Raw genomic sequence first — 14595 nt, 5'->3', positions numbered from 1 at the left:
CACCAGGTCATTGCAGAGCTCCAAAGTTAATATACACTGTATGAAAATAAAGGCGAACATTCGTCACCCTGTACAAACACACTAAAAAAAAATTAAATTGCCTTGCTGTGACCTTCTATCTTCTGCCTTATATCAGAAGACAGTAAATCTATTTAAGAGTCACCCAGCTCAGCGGAGAAAAGAGGAGGCACCAGTTCGCCAACACCAACAAGAATTCACCACACCTCATGCATTCTTTTAACCTCAAGACACACCTCAGTCATCTCAAACAAAATAATTCACCCTGAAAATATTTGTTCCTTATGACAGTCTGATTTGGCTCTCTATGTTTTTCTTTCCATGGCAGACACGCAAAAAGTAAAAGCAAACCAACTACCGCTCACCTGTACATGTATCAATGAAAAGCATTGCTCTGAAGCTTTAAGAATAAAAACCTTTAAAAATGTAACTCAAAAAAACATTAAGTAATTCCGTAAACATAGAGACCTCATGAGTTCCCACTGACAAAGCAGTGGATAGCAGATTTGGTATAGGGTAAGACTGAGCCCGGGGAAGACCAAATTGTTTGGTGTTCTGTGTTTATTTTAATAAAAATATGAATGTGTATGCATGTGAGACACAAACTCTAAACAGAATGAAATGGGCTTTAACAGAATCTGTTAAACTCAAATGGTGCCGTGTCAGTGAGGAGTGGAAAAGGCAGCATGTTTCCCTAAAATAAGTATGATTAATCAAACATAATAATAGTAAAGATAATGATAATTGTGATATATATATATACAAGAAGCAATGAAAAGTAAAAAATAGATGATCAACTAAAACAAGCACACAAGCATATACACGCATATGCACATGCATGACCCTTATGCATGACATGCATGTGCATTCATTCTCTGGTTCTCACTCATACAACTAAAAAAAAAAAGAATGTGAGCCAAATAAACTCTGGCAAAGGACAATACATAACATGCCATTTACCCACAGTTCATGAAACAAAACAACTGGGTGAAATCACACTAGATCAAAATGGAATACATGCAGACATCCACTGCTCTACTGTAGCATCACTCCTAGCAGAATACAAAAAAAAAATAGAAAGAAAGGGAAGAAACGATAGAGGGAGAGGCCCTGATTCTGAGTCATAGCCACCTGCTCAAAAAGGAGTGACTGACTCCTGACACTTCAGGGCACAGGGTGCTTCCTCCAGTGGAAAGTCTTCTTCTAACCCATCTGTTTCCTGTAGTCCAAGGGAGGAGGAGGAGGAGGAGAGATGATCAGGGCTGCGGGTGCCATTTCACTGTAGTTCATTAAGCCCAATTCAGGATGCACAACAACGAGTTTGGGATCTGTGCTAGCATACGTGGAGGTGGGGAGGAGGTATGTGTGCAGTGGGCTGACGATGGACCAGGAACTGCAATGTGATGGGTGAGGGATGGGGGTCAGATCTTCTCTTCTGGGCTTATAGAGCCTGTGTCTTAAGCTCAATGGGTTCTCCCCTGGTCTCCTGCTGGACCTCAGCCTCTGGGGGCCGGGTGCCCTTCAGCGTGGCGATCCTCTCAGAGAGGCCTCGCATTCGGGGGAAAAGTATAAAGTCATACAGCAGAGCACCCAAGGCGGCGCCAATCATGGGGCCCACCCAGTACACCTGCCATTTTCAGAACAAAGTACAGAAAGGCGTCAGTGATTCTAATTAAAAAGACACATCAGGTTTTGAGTGTTTAAAAAAAAAAAAAAGTGATCATCTTACCCAGTGGTTGGCAAAATTTCTGACCAGGACAGCTGGAGCGAAGGACCTGGCTGGATTCATTCCTGCCCCAGTGTAGTACATCTAAGTCAAAACAGACAGAAAGAGTAGTTTAGGATTAAGACTGTAAAGGCGCTCTGTGAATAATGTGACGTGATATACTACTCCGATCCTTCTTTGGATTTTTTTAATGTGTTTCCTTACCCCAAGAAGATGCCCCATGAGCACAGAAAAGCCAATGGCAAGAGCAGCGGAGCCCATGCGTCCATTGCGCCTCTCATCAGTCACAGCAAAGATGCAGACAACAAGCTGCAGTGTAAGGAAGACTTCCATGGTGGTGGCCATGCCCATACTGACGCCTGGCTGCAGCTTTAAATGATAAGATATTAAATATATTATATTAAGATCATTTTTTTTCTTTCTTTTGAGTGCGCTAGATTTGTCAGATTTTAAAACTGTGAACATTGTAAAAGTCATTGATAAAACAACAGGATCACTCTGGTTACTCTCTGGTAAGAATTGACACAGTAGTCCAGTGACTGACAGGTAATCTTACCTTGTTCAGTGCCAGGTTTCCCCTCATGTTGCTGGGTGTGACGCCGTATAGCACGGCAGCACCAGCCAGTGCTCCAAGACATTGGGCTATGATGTAGAAGAAAGCACGGAACAGGGACATCTGGGAGCCAATCAGGTAGGCAAAGGTAACCGCTGGGTTGATGTGACCTCCACTGATGTGGCCGATGGACTGGATGAGGGTGGCAGCTGCCAGCCCAAAACAAAAGGCAACATGGAGGACATTATGGGCCCCGGTGGTCCAGCGGAGGGCTGCGCCCAGCCCAAAGAACACGAAGAACATGGTGCCGTAGAACTCGGCAAACACAGCCCGCCAGAAAGACATGGATCTGAACTCCCACATGATGTCAATAGGTCAAAAAAACAACCTCAAAGAAATGTATGGGGGAAAAAAACGTATCAACTAAAGGGAGATGCCAATTTTGCACAATAAAGACTGCGACCAAAAAACACAGTTAATGCAACAACACATTAGCCGCCCAACATGTAACTAATCGATAATGCAAGTGAACTCGAATGCCTGTCATAGAAAGCTCCTCAGAGGAGCAACACGCCAGTCCCTGTGCATCGATGTGCCAACCCTGTTGGTTGTTAGAAGAAGAACATGGATAGAAAAAAGTTAAGCATGTTCTGCAGACATTTAGTCTCTTTACTAGAGCAGGAGGAGATCAGAGGCCTTTTTATAACGCCCCAGAACCAGGGTCGCCCCTCTGATCCCAGGGGAGGGGCCAGTGAAAAATACTGCGAATCAAAAACAAAAACCACTTAACCCTTCTCCTGCTTTGAACTCTTTGTGTCTGCTCATGCCCACTCTGAATCTGGACTAATAGGTTGCAATTTTAAAAGGGTGAGAAGAAATCAATGCAGACCTTGGCATTTACGAGAACTAAACTCATTTTTTTTTTAAAAATATTTTTGGGAGCTCTTTTTATGTTTGACCTCATGCAGTCCAGCAGAGAAGTAAACAAAGTTCATCACATTTCTCCTGGAGGTTCTCCAGCATGTCAGGGTTTTTAACTAGACTCCTCACGGTGGTTCATGGAACGGTGAAGGTCTAGTACCTGTATACCACCAGCAATAATTATGATACTGTTGCCCACATAGTATAAATGTAATTAAAATATCAACCTTTCTCTTATTTCTTATGAGCATCTTTCAATGTCTCTCCTGAAATGTACAATCAATAGTTCACATTCATGCAAATCAAAATTGCAATCACCAAACACGAGCAACTTCTCAATTTCTCCGCTTGTGACCTGGATTGATACAAACTCAGTTTGTGGCAGCAGAACTGATTAGGCTGGACTTTTGCATTGTGTATGCAGGATGTGTTTGGAGGCTCAGGTCAGATAAAGCGGTGGAAAATCCATGGTTGGGGAGGGAGAAGGGAGGACAGGGCTTGGCATTGAGCTTCTTCACTGGACCATCATGCTGACCAGGGCAGCCAGTGGGGCAGCCACAGTCCTTTCAAAGGATTATGCTGACCTCACTGTTTTTTCCTGTATGCATAGAGACAAAACGCTGGCAGTAACAGTTTCTGCTGCTTTCTGTGATGTTTGTCTGACTACCACTGCTGAATCTATGGTTATCTATATAACCATGGAGCAGCAAGCACTCTGTATTATGTCATTTTGGAATGGCATCACATCAATTAACAACAATGAATTGGATTTATACGTAAAAACAGTAAATACGTTTGAACGTCTTTTAAATACTTAATATGATTTAGCACAACAACCTCACAACAGGCTGATGTGTTTCACCTCACATTCACATTTAAGTATTATGGTGAACATAGTAAACCACCAAGAAGTAGTGATGATCCTGTTGTTTCTGATCCCAAAACATTTTTTAGTTTTCCAGTTGGTGCATCTCTATTGTCATGAGCATTATGTCCTTCTCACGACTCCCTCCATTGGTGGAAAGCCAGCTTTTGTGGGTTTAAGCCCAGTTTAGTTTTAGAGGGGAGGGTGTCGAAAAGGTGCTTGCATTGTATTTTTCTATTTACTATGTCCAGACTGCTGACACACACACAACAGGCAACCTCTCAAAACTTCACAGAGGGGATAGTAAGAGTATTTTTACTATCCCCAATTTGCTTTATTTCCACTATGTGCATGCCTTCATTTCCATTTTCGCTGCACCATGCTTTCATAGAGGAGTGAGAGTTCAGTGCTCTGAAGCATTGGCACTACACAGTGGTTAGGGAGTCAAATTGTACATGGTCAACACATATGTAAGCTTAGACACCATGTTCTTAACCGACTCAAACATAAAACATGAGTGGCAATGTCCATCATCATCATCCAGGCCACTATTATAAATTCTTCTGAAGCTAATTTTGGGCTTCACAACAGTCTGATTAGACACAATGAAAGGCTGCTAAAACCTCCGAGTTGCTGGACAAGTGATGTTGACCTCATCTCCCTCTAATGCTTAAATCGGTGTGAAATAGTTTCTTTGCATTACAGCTGAAGTAACACATCTTGCTTTTGATCATGTCATGTCTTGTGGAAATTGGTTGGTACCAACACCACCTTCCAATGTTAAGGAAATAATTTACCATAGAATTTAATGCTTTCTTTGCAAATTAAAAAAAAAGTACATTTGTATTCAAGTCTGAAACCGTTTATTATAAATGTATATACCAACTCCCTCTGTATGAGACACATGAGCCAAGTGTTCAATGCATGTAGTCACATACTTAAGAAAGTCAGTTGTAACCTGTTCTATTGAAACTGCATAGGGAAGAATATTTACACACTAGGCACAATGTCCAATAAATGCTATGTAAACTGGATTAGAGAAACAAAATAAATGTATCTAAATGCTATGTAAACTGGTATAGAGAAACTAAATAAATGTATCTAATCAATTTTATTTGTATATCCCAAATTTACAAATCACAATTTGCCACAAGCTGTTGCACAAGCATATCTGTTTATTTTAAATGATGTTGAAAAATGATTTTGTTAAATATTTGCAGATGTCGGCATACATTGAAAATCCATTTTAAGCAGAACTTCCTATTATTTTTTAAATCAACAAAAATTAAAAGTGCCATTTACTTTACAAATATTAAAAGGGGTAAACCTGTCATTACAAAAATCGACTTTTTTGGAAAATAGGAATTTTCGTTTTTTTTCTTCCTAGAAATCACAATGCTCAATATTTAACCCGACACTGCAAAAAAGAGAGGTGTAAGACATCAGCACATCCCCATTACAGTCATTTAACTATGAACAATAACATTTTAATTTGAACAGAATTGTCCATGCAGAACAGCAAAGCACAGCAATTTATGTTGCTATGGATCTCTGCGCATGTCTGTATCCAACAGTCACTCCTCGTCATTCTCCCGAGGAGTTTCGCACTGAAACATCTGCAGAGAGAAAAAGCTTCTTCTCCAACCTTGTTGCATTTCATGACCAATCTCTCCTTTAAGCCAATTAATTATCACTTTGTTTACTACTGACACGGCTCTCGGGGCTTCTACTCAAGGTCGGGAATTTCTGGAACAGAGAAAATAAAAAATGCGATGTGTAAAAACAACATTAAATTCCTATCTACTCCTTTACAGATTCATAATATTGTGAATTTAAATTTATCATTTTATTATAATATAATAATTTTTGTGAAGTAAAGGTTCCAAACACTGTCAAGTCTTAGTTAGGGGTTAAGTCTCAGCAAGTCACCAGAGCAACTTGACTCTTTAAGTATTTGGAACTCTGGAAGAATCACAGATCACTATTCTTCCAAAAGGCAGTTCCCCATGGGGTGTTGAGATTTTTCTGTCAGGAATGCCATCATATTATATATCTAGCATCTTTCTACATCATTGAGGTGACTTAACAGATCCCGCACTGATTCATCTGTATGTATGTTTCTATAATTTCGTTGTACATGTGCAATGACAATTAAATGTTTCTGATTTCTGATGTATCATGGCCATCTTCTCACCCAATGGAATCTAGGCACAACCAATTCAGGGATGTTGATAAGTACACGTCCTGCGTCTCTCACTGACGCATTAAGATCTAAAAGGACGCGTCAAACTCACTTTCCATGCATCCCACTAACACATTTTTCCAATAATGCAGTCCTCAGCATACATTTCATCGTGGCGGCCAGTGGAACATGAAAGAAGATGGAATAAGTGGTGAAAAATTATATTATACTCAGGGCAGTAGACTACACTACACCACTTATTTACACCTGTGCTCAATCACACCTGTCCAAACTCAGAAAAGTGACCGGTCACCTAGGACTGGGGACTCATCACATTGAAATCCTATCAACATCATTGCCGATTACTAACTTTAAAACAGATAATTTAGGACGGTACTTACATTCATCATCACTGTCTGCAGAATAAGGCTGCAAAACAAAAGCAAGAGTAATCATTACTATTTTTCCTTTACTTGTCAAAATTCAAAACAATACAATGTGTGATCAGGGCTGTTATCAGCTTAAAGAAATACATAGGAAAAACTATACCTCATCTAAATCACACATCTCATCCCCTTCCATAGTGTTCATCATCTAGAAAATGCAAAAGAGTCACCATTCAACTTGTCTGCTCATCGGTACATCTGGATTACTAACCCTTGAAACCCTGGGCATAGTTCATGTTTACCTCTGAGAATTTGTCATATTTTGACATGTCCTCATCCGAGTCCTCTTCCCAGTCTTTCCAATTATTGAAATCCAAACTCAGCCAGTTGCACTGAAGGGTGAAAGATTGAAGGATGTAGGCAAGACATTATTATAACATGTAAACTTTGCAGGCGGTTTTGTTTAAACTTGACATTTACCTGCTGTACAACCTGTTAACACACATTTCTTTGTACAAAGGATTTTCATGATTTTAATCACATTCACCCAGTCAGACAAATGTATTAATAAATCAAACGATGCAATATTCACATTAGGATTTCAGTTACCTTTGTCTTGTCTTTGGTAAGTCGTGGCCATGGTTTCCCAGCGTCTGCTTTTTGTAAACAGCACAACACAGATCTGTCAGTGCGTCTGTGTTTGGATTCCTGCAGGGAACAGAAACATTTTTTTGGTTTTTTTTGTTTAAACAAATAATACACAAGGTACAACTTCAACAAAAGCAGCAATTGACAAACAAACATACTTTGGGGTCAATCTCGTTAAAGAGGTCCACTGCATTCTGGTGCTTGATGTTATCTGCTCCACTGACACAGCTGTAAGATGAAATCAAAAGAATAGAGGTAGACCCATTAATTGGTTGGGCCAATATTTGCCAATTTTTGATAATCAGCATTGGCAGATTATAATCAATTTATAAATTATTTTGTTATCAAACACTCTGTTTCTTTTTTGGATGAACTGATTTGTGTATTTAATATTTAGTTTATACATTATTTGTATTGAAAATACCATATATAATTGAACTGCAGTGCATATAAAAACGTAGATTGAGAGACAGACCAATTTGTGTTCTTTAATAAATTTTTACTAAAATAAAGCAATTAGACAACAATATCAGATGGAGGAAAAGGGACAACCAGCCTCAATTATTAAAAATTACGCATTTTTGTTCTCAGACACTTGATAAATATTGCTAACTTTGTATTTTTTTATTATAATTATTATTATTGTTTTCTGACTACTATACTAGGGGGGAATGGCTCTTTGTGCACAACTTAAATATCTGCTTAAGACTGTACGTACAAGATTACTATTTTCTTTATTTTTTTAAACTAGACCAGAAATGGTTTATTGAACACATTTTCAAAGCACATGCAGTGAATGGCCCTATCTGTGAATAAGGAGACACCTTGTGGTCAGCAGGGAAAACTGTTAAAAAAATATTTGCAGATGTATAGTATGGATTTATTTCTTTTTTTGTGGGAAACTGTAATCAGAAACACATTTTAGAAATGGCTTTTTAGATGTCTTAAAACATGCCTTATGATTTTATTATCATTATTGTTATTTAAAATACTAGGAAAGTGAGCATTGTCAATTTAGCTTCAAGAATAGAAAAATCCTCCATTTCACTACAATTCAATACTTTATTCAAACACATTAATGCAACTTACCAAAACTCAAATTTTGATTTGTCAAAGTTCACTTGTACATCTTTACTGTCCTCCACACAGAACTCCACAAATACACAGTCCCTCCTGTCATACCACTTAGCTGAAGCGGGCTGCCTAATGACAAAGAGAAGAAAGGGAATTAAATAGCAACAGGACATGCACCTCCAGCAAAAACATTAAGAAGAATAAAAGGACCATGGATGAAAAATCTTCATAACAGAAAAGAGAACAGAAAAGAAGATAGACACCTAACTAATTGACTCGATTAAGGATTTTTAATGCCAGTGAACTTTGAAGAACAGGCTGTTCCTTGGTTTACTGTTTCTTTAAGTACAGAGTTGCCATCCTAAATACATATAATCCAAGAACTGCAACACATAATGATGTGTCAAAATTACCAAAAATGATTAATGGGGATATGGAATCATATGCATAATACCACAGTACTCAAACGTTGGTACGTTTGCAAGCAAGGAAAATCAGAAATATATACCAGGGAGTGGAGCTGGGGAATTTCAACAGGAGTGTGTAGAAAATGAAACCATTTTTATGTAACCAACCATAATAATAATAATACTAAATTCAATAATAAATACAGACCTTATCTCTCACTCCATCTCAATAGATTTCACTATACCAGTGACTGAAGAGTAAGTGAAGAAGAGGAGGCTGAGAGAGCAATTTATTTCTTTTTTAGGGAAGAAATCTGCCACCAGTGAAAAGTCTATAGCTGACTTTGCTCGGTCAATTTGTTTGCCAATGGTGTTACTTCAAGAGCTTAATATATTCTCCGGTGGTATGGTATAAACCGTTTGAGAACCAGAGTTTTAATATATATAACCATATACAAATGGGTCATAATAACATATTCCATAGAATGTCTCAGGCTCGATATTATAATGGTTGGTGTTGCATAAAAAAATAGTGAATAGGTAACAGTTAGATCATCAATCATTCTACAGTACACAAATGTTTTTCAGGGGCGTTTGCTCTGATTCAAGTGATGTACGTTTTCCGGGCGGAGTGCATCTGAGGTCACGAAACATGACGACAAAAGCCTCGTCCATTCAAACCAGAATGGCAAGAGAGCCACCGGGATTCAGCGTTTCCCCATAAGACAAACACTATTTATTGAGATAAAACATAACGATAATATGACCTGACAATAGACAGTGCACATACTACCATTAGAGTTGTAGCTTGTACTCATACACCACAGCAACCGTTCGAGTGTCACCATGAGAGGGAGCGCAACAAAGCTACAATGACAGCTAAGAGTGTGTCGGTCGTTTGACACAACTCGGACACATACGGTTGACTTGAATATAGTAATTTGGTGAACAGAAAACATTAACACTGATGACCACGTCGTCGTTGGTGTTAGCTTACGTTAGCTAAAGTGAAGCTAATCATGACACCATGCTTTTTCGTTGCTAGCATAGCTTTATAGCAGTTATAACTATGCTAAATGCATATTATCAAAATGAGCAGGGGTGTCACCTCCGAGTGGCGCCACATATTAACACGCTTACAAATAATTAGCTGTGGTTGTATTAAATGACGTATTGTGCCTTTAGTTTTGACAACCGCGTAAACGCTAAGGCTAACTCATGTGCTAGCTCAGTTTGCTAACTTTAGCATGCATACTGATCTATAATAGACTACCGCTTCAGTAATGACCGTTAAAGTAAACCCAGGACTTACATAGTTACTGTTTTATCAATGAGCTCCCCACTTCTGACCACAATACAGGTAACAGTTACTCAGCTATTATTTGATTTCTTTTTCTATAGCGTCTACGGCTGATGATCGTTTCCAACCACTGAATCCTAGTATCGCGTGTTTTCGTCATTCTCTCGAATCGTGACAGCGTGACCATAGACACATTTACGTAGACCATGAGCGCTGAATCGTACGTCGACGTCGCCGCCATATTGGATGTGGCAGATCTGCCCGTAAACTAATAAAAGGAAATGGACTGAACTGCATAAAGCGCCTTTCTACAAATCTTTGATGAAGATAATATATATATATATGTTCATCAATGTGAATATAAAACGTGTGTGTGTGTGTGTGTGAATTGGTGAATAAGAGGCATTAACTTAAAGCACTTTGTAGAAAGGCGCTTTATGAAGTTCAGTCCATTTCCTTTTATTAGTTTACGGGCAGATCTGCCACATCCAATATGGTGGACGCGCTGACGTAACGCAGCAACGGACCAACCTGCTGAATGAGGCGTCTACGTATGTATGTCTATGAGCGTGACCACAACGTCACTGAAAAGTATGAAACAGTATTCATATTAAAGTATTCTGTATTGATTTGGAATATTGCCTTAGTTTAATGTGTTATATGGGGGTAATTAAAAAATGATTGTTTTCTCTTGGGTTTTTTTGTGGAAAGAGTAGGAAAATATTCCACTCAAGTAAAAGTACCACTATTTCGATAACATTTTACTCAAGTACAAGTAAAAGCACTGGTCTAAAAATTTACTTAAGTTAAAAAAGTAAAAAAGTAGCTTGTTAAAAATTTAGAGTAAAGTTAACAAGGTTGGGGTTCTTTCTTGTGTCATGCAAAAAGGACAAGGGGGCAAAAATGGCACATTCATTGTTTTGGCAAACCTTTACAAATTAAAGTGCTGACAAAATAATATGTAAACACATAATGTATCAGTTCAAATGGGTCAAAGGTCACAAATGCATTAACTTTCTCAGTCACTCAGGGAACTTAATTAGCGCAAATTCACCTGTCCCCATCATTCACCTCTCTTCATCATTTACTGCAAGTTTTCAGTGTGTGAATTTTTAAATTCAGGCCAATATTTTTACTCAGTAATGGATGTGATTTAAGACATGGCGAAGTACAGTACTTCCAAAAACATACTAGAGTAAAAGTAAAATTACTACACAAAAAATCTACTCAATTGAGCAAATGTAATTCATTACTTTCCATCTCTAACACCCACCACTAAAAACTTAATTTTGAAACACAGAAAGGACAGATGAATCCAAAAGCCATTCGGACTATGAATGTGTAACTCTGAAATTACATGCACAATACTCTTTTTTCTGTTGTTTGGAGCGTTGAGTAGTACTTCAACTTAATGGTGTCCTGTGGATTTATGTGTATTGTACTGATCTAACCACCCTATATATTCACTAGGTCTTTATTATATGGATTTCTGTTCTCTGTCAAAATGTGCAGTGGTATAGTGTTATGATAAGACAGGTAATGCAAAAAGAAGGCATTCAAGTGGCAGGAAATGGCATGAAAATATACTAGGAAGGAACATAATAAGACTCAGGCTGTTGTCACTAAGAGCAATGTCAATCTGTTCGACTGCTTTGTATATGTGTATAATGAGGCTTGACAGCATGATCATCAAATGACTGGGGATGTTCACAGTGGATTGAGCCATAAATGACACAGGATTATTGTTTATGTAGAATAATAATACTAGGCTGCTTTTGCACATGTAGGAAGGATATACTTTAGAAATTCCTGGATATACAGCATATTAGGTTAAAAGTACTCCAGCCTTGTTCACTTTACCCTGGACATTTGTCTTTCTCAGAAAAGGAGGGATGAAGAATGATGCACTGCAGATGCAGGACTGAAGTGGGAGGTTTTTTTTTTTTTTAATTAGAGCACTTCTGTCTCTGGGGGAGGGGAAGATAGTTAGGGGAGTGTTTGAAGTTAGAATTTGTTCTACTGCCAGAAAAAAATATGATCGGAGATATAATAATCTAAAAGGGTCCAACTTACACAACATAAAAATAATATTTAGTTTTGCTATAGCCAAGGTAATTGACAAAAATGCTGGATGAGTCAGATGCAGGGTTCTGGGTAGAGGGTAACTGTGGGAGTTTATACAAAAAAAAACTCAGGGAAGAAGACGATTCATTTGAAGATTCATTTGAAATAAAAAACTGTTTAATTCAGTAACTTTTTCCTGTGTGATGTTGCCGGCCTAATGAGCTCTGACCAAAAAGTCTATAGATCCAGACAGTCCGGGGCAATTGTCACATCAGCAAATCCTAAATAACTAAAACCCAAAACAGACTTGGAATGATATCATACCATGGTACGCTTCACTGTAGTCTGCAAAGGGCCTTTCTCATGTCAAAAATGTCTTTTTTATGAAAAGTGGAAAAAACTATAAATGAATTCACTGGCAAAAATTGAAATTTTTATTTATAAGCTGTTGAGACATGTTGTATTTAGTTGCTTGGTGGTGCAGTAACTTAATTTAAAAAACAGTCGTTGCACTTTTTGACACAGCCACTGTGTCATGTTTGTGTAAAACCCGGGTTCACGGCCCTTACATGCAGACACTGCCCATTTTTACAACCAGACCATACTGCTCATTCTGGTTGTTTACTAATTTGTTGGGCCATTTCAATGTCTGAGTCATCCTCTGGAATGCTGCATAACTGCCAATGGCATACTGCATACCAAAATAACTAACTAGTCAAGTTGCCTGTTATACAGTCAGGTTCCAGCGCTGACAAAGCAAAAACTCAGAAAAACAAAACAACAACCTGAACTGCAAAACACTGATTTATCGAGTCAAATTATCACATACTTACAGATGAATGGTTATCATGTTTTTTGGGGAGGCATCAGAATTTTTGAGGGTAAAGAATTTATATGTTTATTTCGGTCATGTCAGTTAGATCACTCATCATCACACATCATCTTAGTGTAGTTCACACAATACACATAACCAAATGTGAAAGCGGGACAAGCAAAAGCTTATCTAGTCCCGCCCCCATTACCCACAGAATACATATTTTCATCGTACAATACATATTTTTTCTTTTTCTTATGACATTACGACAAAAACATGTTTCAGCATCAAGTAGCAGTCAGAGATACAGTCTAGCTCTATGAATGGCAACCAGTAGGTCACTTCCTTATGTTTTTAACACTGTAGTGGCACTTTTCCACTATATAGTTGTGGCACGGCACAGCATGGCTAGTCTCTACGTGGTTTGGGTCGTTTCCCATTATGCCATAGTAACTCTTTCAACGTGAAAATGCTGTGACGTTATTTTATATGTGACACAAACACACAGTGACACGGCAAAGTGACGAGCGAAGCAGTAGTTTTCATGACCGGAGCACATACTCTGTGTCAGACAGAGTGGTTGTGATTTGGCTTTCAACAGGGCTGTTGAATACATCGGACTCCTCTGTTAAAGGTTACATTGAATGCTCGCATCGCACACATGTTAGTTATGGAGGTCTACTCTACATATATTAACTTGTTTTCATGGTGAAAAACCTCATAGTCGCTGCAAACGAGCCGATCGAAATATCTCCTCACTGACGCTCTCGTTAGCCACGCTGTTTCAGACCAAAATCACACCCCCAGAAAGCAGACTTTTGATTGGCCAGCCAACGAGAGCTTTCTCACAGTCCTGTGATTGGCCAGGTACCTGGAAGTGACGTAATTAGCACGTCAGCTCTCAGATACGCAGCTCCCCCTCTGGCACGGTGGATGCTCTGCATCTCAGCAGCTACAACGAGCAGGTGGTGAGGTTTACTGATGACATCATCAGCAAACGCAAGTGCCTTTCCGCTTTGCAGAGCCCAGGAAAACAATAAAACCCTATTTTCTCAGCAGTGGCTGAACTGTTTGTTCTGAAACTTTAGGGTTTCATAAACGAGGTAATGACGCAGATACACACACAAACGGAGCTTCCGGCCTATGTGGCAACACTCTGCCAATCAGAGACCAGCAGTCTAACCACGTCACTCATTGTACCACCTCAGCTCACTTGGAACCTCGCCAGAGCAGGTCCTAAAAAAAACACCAGGTATCAGGTACTATGCTAGTGGAAATGCAAAATAACTGCGTGGTGCCGAGGCAAGGCGAGTCGTGCCGCACTAGTGGAAACTGACACACACACACACCTGTACACGCCACTGTACTGTTGTTACAACATTGTTAAGCTGATGTACACAAGCAAAAACTAACAAACAAACAAAACCCCTGTAATTGTAGTTATCATCAAATAAAGCACTGTACATAGCCAGGAGTGAATTACAGTAAGACAGTTTCATTTGTGGGTGTTTTCACGATGACGTACATGGTGGACTCCTGAGGTGTTACCATTAAAACTGTTAATCACTTTAAACACAAAACAACCCAAAAGCCACCACTCGTCAGCCAATGGTGTCAGCTCAGTGACGAACTTCCTG

The 14595-nt window shown here is 39.0% G+C and overlaps 2 protein-coding genes across 2 annotated transcripts; both read right to left on the bottom strand.

The window, feature by feature from the left end:
- Positions 1-561: 561 nt before the first annotated feature.
- On the bottom strand, positions 562-3398 carry mipa (major intrinsic protein of lens fiber a). Its single transcript, XM_058642203.1, has 4 exons — positions 2301-3398; positions 1949-2113; positions 1748-1828; positions 562-1645 (listed from the first exon to the last, which is right to left on the bottom strand). The coding sequence occupies exons 1-4, from the start codon at positions 2658-2660 to the stop codon at positions 1460-1462; spliced, it is 792 nt and encodes a 263-aa protein (XP_058498186.1). The 5' UTR covers positions 2661-3398; the 3' UTR covers positions 562-1459.
- A 1840-nt stretch (positions 3399-5238) lies between these two features.
- Positions 5239-10254, bottom strand: ptges3a (prostaglandin E synthase 3a (cytosolic)). The gene is made up of 8 exons (XM_058642204.1): positions 10093-10254; positions 8389-8502; positions 7458-7527; positions 7261-7359; positions 6954-7043; positions 6815-6859; positions 6667-6694; positions 5239-5829 (listed from the first exon to the last, which is right to left on the bottom strand). Coding segments are annotated over exons 1-8 (450 nt in total). The 5' UTR covers positions 10095-10254; the 3' UTR covers positions 5239-5827.
- Between the last annotated feature and the right edge of the window lie 4341 nt (positions 10255-14595).

Source organism: Solea solea, chromosome 11 (genome assembly GCF_958295425.1).
Source record: "Solea solea chromosome 11, fSolSol10.1, whole genome shotgun sequence".
NCBI classification, from domain to species: Eukaryota; Metazoa; Chordata; class Actinopteri; order Pleuronectiformes; family Soleidae; genus Solea; species Solea solea.
Note: the sequence above shows the minus strand (reverse complement) of the source record. Positions and strands in the feature narration are given on the sequence as shown.